General features: G+C 36.6%; 1 protein-coding gene across 1 annotated transcript; it reads left to right on the plus strand.

The window, feature by feature from the left end:
- The first annotated feature begins 628 nt into the window (after positions 1 to 628).
- Positions 629 to 3641, plus strand: LOC147566232 (uncharacterized). Its single transcript, XM_086652718.1, has 4 exons — positions 629 to 1395; positions 2169 to 2516; positions 3214 to 3309; positions 3470 to 3641. Exons 2-4 carry the CDS (start codon positions 2186 to 2188, stop codon positions 3514 to 3516), a joined length of 474 nt encoding a protein of 157 aa, XP_086508844.1. The 5' UTR covers positions 629 to 1395; positions 2169 to 2185; the 3' UTR covers positions 3517 to 3641.
- Positions 3642 to 4113: the final 472 nt, after the last annotated feature.

Here is a 4113-nt window from a genome sequence, read left to right on the forward strand (position 1 = left end):
TCTGAATCTCTTAACTCGGGTTAGTTAGTCTCTTTTGAGCAGTTATTCTGATCAAATACTTGTTTCTCTTGTCCAGGTGTCTTTTTCGGAATTGAGCGCGAAAAACTGATAAAATCGGGAGAAAGACACACATGGGGGTATTTTGGTCATTTGGAGATTATGGTAGTCTGGTGATTTGGATATTTTGATGCTCGGATGAAATAACACTCCAAGACAAACTCGTGGGCGAAAACAGAAGTCAATACGGAGTCCGGATGAAGAAACTATAGCGGGTCAAGGTTTGAGTCAAAGTCAGTTGACTAAAGAAGCTAATAGTTTCCGAGAGACACGTGGCGACCAATGTGACGGTAAGGGATAATTTCTCGGTATTCTGGTGGGCACAAACGGTTATTTGCGGGATCAGCTTCATGCTAATTTCGTGTAAGGCGGAGCACGACACCATGATGCTCCTGTACGTGTGCTATTAGATCCAACGGTCGGTTTGAGTTACTACTATGTGGCTTCATCAAGAACACGTGCTGCACTGTTTTCCCTTATATCGAGATGCACTGAATCATTTACATTGGCAGCCAGTACATATTCACGGACAACTCATTGTTCTTCTCTCTCGTCTCCATCAAATATCTCTAAAAAACAGGAAAGAAAAGAGAGAAAAGGAAAGTGAGTGAGCAAGAGATATTGATGGAGAAGGAAAGTAATCGAAAGTTTCTAAAAATCGAGAAGGAAAGATTGGGAGAAAATAAATTCCTCTCTCTTTACAAAAAGGCTCTCGGCCAAAGACAGTGGGGGAGCTCTTGACGGTTTACAAGAAGAGACAGAGGTTTAGAGAGAAAAAAAAAGAGCTCTCGGTTTTGGGATAACATCACATCTCGGCTTTGAACAGAGAAAGGGGAGAACCAACGACCATTAATCATCTCCATTCGGCTAGAGAAGGACTCGGTTTGGGAGCAGAAATCAACTACTCCTCCACGGCCATTGAAGACAACCGAGAGCTAGAGAGAGATAGAGTTTGAATCTTTTCTGTTTCTCTTTCTTTTTCTTCTTCTTATCCTTCTCTTTGTGAGAGAGAAAAGGTCAGATTAAAAGAGTTAAGAGAGAGAGAGAGATATTATAGAGAGAGAGATTTTGAATTAATCATAAAACCACCATTAAAATCTCTTTTCTTCTTCTTTCTCCATTGTTACTGTTAGAGAGAGAGAGAGAGAGAGCTACTGTGTTTATTATAGAGAGAAAGAGAAAGTTTAGAGAGAGAAAGGAAGAGAAAACAGTAGAGAGAGAGAAAAACCAGAGAAGGAAAATAATTTTCTCACCAGGAAATCGTTTCCGGGAAGACGAGAAAATTATTTTCCCTAAGGGTCTGTTTGGCTGCACAGAGGGAAATTTGCGAGAAAAAAGGTGTTTTCTTCTCCGATTCTTTTTCTTTCTTTAATGTTATTATTTCTCATTTATCCCACCATGATTATGATCTCTTTAGTTATGAGTAGTTAACTTATCTAATCTGGGGTTTCGATGAAATTATGATTTTGTGTAAATTTTCACTTAATATCTTAGTACTTTGATAAGCAACTCATGCATTGATTTTCTATAAATTCTCATGATTTCTTCTTCATTTATGTTTCCGAGTTGATTAGTCATATTTAGATAATCTATTTAATGGCCAATACTCCTTAGTTAATAGGTCAATGTTGAAAACGTGTGTAAATCTTTCATTACCTATGCTTCATAAGTCTTGATTCGTCATATTTAGGTTGAGTCCTTTAATGAAGAATACTTGATAGTTGATAGGCAATAGTTAGAGTTGTAGAAAATCAATCATAGTGAGCCATACACGATATAAGATTTAGGTCGATATTTATGCCTGGTTATAATGGATTCAAACCCTAGACTTCCATCCCACTGATTTACTCTCATCGTTATTAATTGCCCTCGTTATTTTAGTATTTTAATATTCTATCACAAAGAAAAAAAAACCAATTTCAAAGAAAACCTTATTAGTCATAAGATTTAGAATAGATTAACTTAGTCTCTGAGGAACGAACCGGACTTACCGGAATCATCACTTGACGCCCGTATACTTGCGGGTGGAGACCTATTTAGGAAACTTTCTAGGCCCATCAGATCCCACCTCCAAGGGGCATAATAAAACTAAACTGTGATGGTTCATTCAGAGGTACAGAGGAATCAGATGCGGCGGTGGCAAGAGACTTCTGCGGCAACATCACCGCACAAAAGATCCAGAAGAGAATCGCCGACTACAACTCAAGAGAGTGAACTCTTAGCGTATTCTCTGGGACTAAAGCTGGCAGATGAAATGAGATTAGGTCATTTTATACTAGAGACTGATTCTAGGGTTCTGGTTGATTTGATCACAATCGTTGAACCTGTAATCCCTTGGCGCATCTACACGGCCATTATGGAGCTACGTGCTTCCATCTCCAGAAGACAAGTGGAAGTTACCCACTGCCTGCGGATTCACAATCAAGTGGCGCATGATTTAGCCGTTGCATGTTTAGCTCGTAAGTTGTGAAGATTTACTTTTCACTACCTTCGTTGTTAACTCCGTTACGTTTTTGGTCCTATGTAATTTGCTTATGTTATAGGCACAAACTCTTAGAATGTACCAAAATCTTTGGTGTAGGTGTCTTATAATATGCACAAAATCTTTAAGTGTTGTATACTTTATTTTAGTCTCATCATCTGACAAAAAAGGAATCAGGGTTTCATCAATAGGAAACTCCATTTGGTGTCTTACTGGATTCCCAAACTCATTTGTTCTTTTTAATCGTTTAACAGAAGACCAAGAACCCCATCCAAGAAATGAATGTCATCTAATATGTTTAAAATGATAGGTGTTCTCATCTTATCAATGAGGATTTATGGCTTCATTAATTTTTTGGATTTTGTTTTAAATTGACATAATCTTAGAGATTTTATTACTATTTATGACTTCATAAATTTTTTGGGATTTTATTTTAAATTGACATAACCTTGGAGATTTTCTTATTGAAAAAGGCTTATTCACACAATTAACAACTTCAATCCTATTAGGATTCCTATCCTATAAATAGGTCCATGGCATCAAACATTAGGAAGAAAACAAGTTAAAAAAATAGAAAGCCAAAGAATAAAAAATCAGTAGTTTGTTGCTTTAAGAAAATATGGAAGGTAAAATTGTTAGAAAGATGTTGAATGCAACTATTTTGTTCATGGTAGTACTCATGATGTTGGGGATGTTTAATCAACAAGTTTCAGCAGTTGATGAAAGTTGTGTTAATGATTGCACTGAGAAATGTGGTAACGCCGATCCAGGTATAACCTGCCTATTCTCTCACTCTCTCCATTTGTGACGTTGGTTATATAATATATTCACTATTGCGAAAAATGTTTGTACAAAATCTGGTTGTATAAATAAACTTTTTATATATCATTGTAACACTAAATTTTTTCGTTGAATTGTGGTGATTTTCAGGGGCAGCGGTAGCGTGTCTTACTACATGTATTCAACAATGTATCTAAAATGATCTAGTTATTTTCGTGAACAATAACAAAGATGGAAGTTGTTACAGTAAATGGGTGATGTGGGCACTTGTTGATGTATGAGTTGGCGATCTTAAATAAAATATCTCCCTTAAATGTCTTAATCTTCTTGTGCAACTTTTCAGTTAACTAAATCTTTGCAATTACTTTAATACTTCACAAATATCATTATCCCACCAATACATCAATATAATTTGATGAAAGTATCGTGAAAAGATAAATGAGATTAAAGGTCCCATGCCACGGGCATGCGGTTAACTAAATCTTTATATCACAACAATACCACAAGAATATTAAACTCAATGACCAATGTTTACGGCTAATAAAACGGACAAATACGTAGAGAATGTCCGACTTTGATTCCGCCAAACACCGTATCGTGAAAGGAGGTTATAAAAGCAGATACTGGGAAAGACATGATAGACATGAAGCTGAGTGGGAGCACAAGAACAGACTATGTCAGCCTAATTCCATTAGGAGAACGTGTTTCAAGGCCACTTGATGAGTAGCAACTGAAAAATCCGTGGCCGTGCTTAATTAGATTAAAAGTTAATCATTTGTCTTTGACAATTGTAC

The sequence above is a fragment of the Eschscholzia californica genome, unplaced genomic scaffold (genome assembly GCF_041429995.1).
Source record: "Eschscholzia californica isolate CP2 unplaced genomic scaffold, dmEscCali1.0.p SCAF_1, whole genome shotgun sequence".
In the NCBI taxonomy this organism is placed as follows: domain Eukaryota; kingdom Viridiplantae; phylum Streptophyta; class Magnoliopsida; order Ranunculales; family Papaveraceae; genus Eschscholzia; species Eschscholzia californica.

Bases quoted from the DNA above. Each gene is read 5' to 3' on its own strand.
- LOC147566232 (XM_086652718.1), top strand. From the start codon at position 2,186: ATGCGGCGGTGGCAAGAGACTTCTGCGGCAACATCACCGCACAAAAGA. The intron at 2,517-3,213 runs GTAAGTTGTGAA...TGTTCATGGTAG, and splicing joins AGCCGTTGCATGTTTAGCTC to TACTCATGATGTTGGGGATG. The intron at 3,310-3,469 runs GTATAACCTGCC...GGTGATTTTCAG, and splicing joins ATGTGGTAACGCCGATCCAG to GGGCAGCGGTAGCGTGTCTT.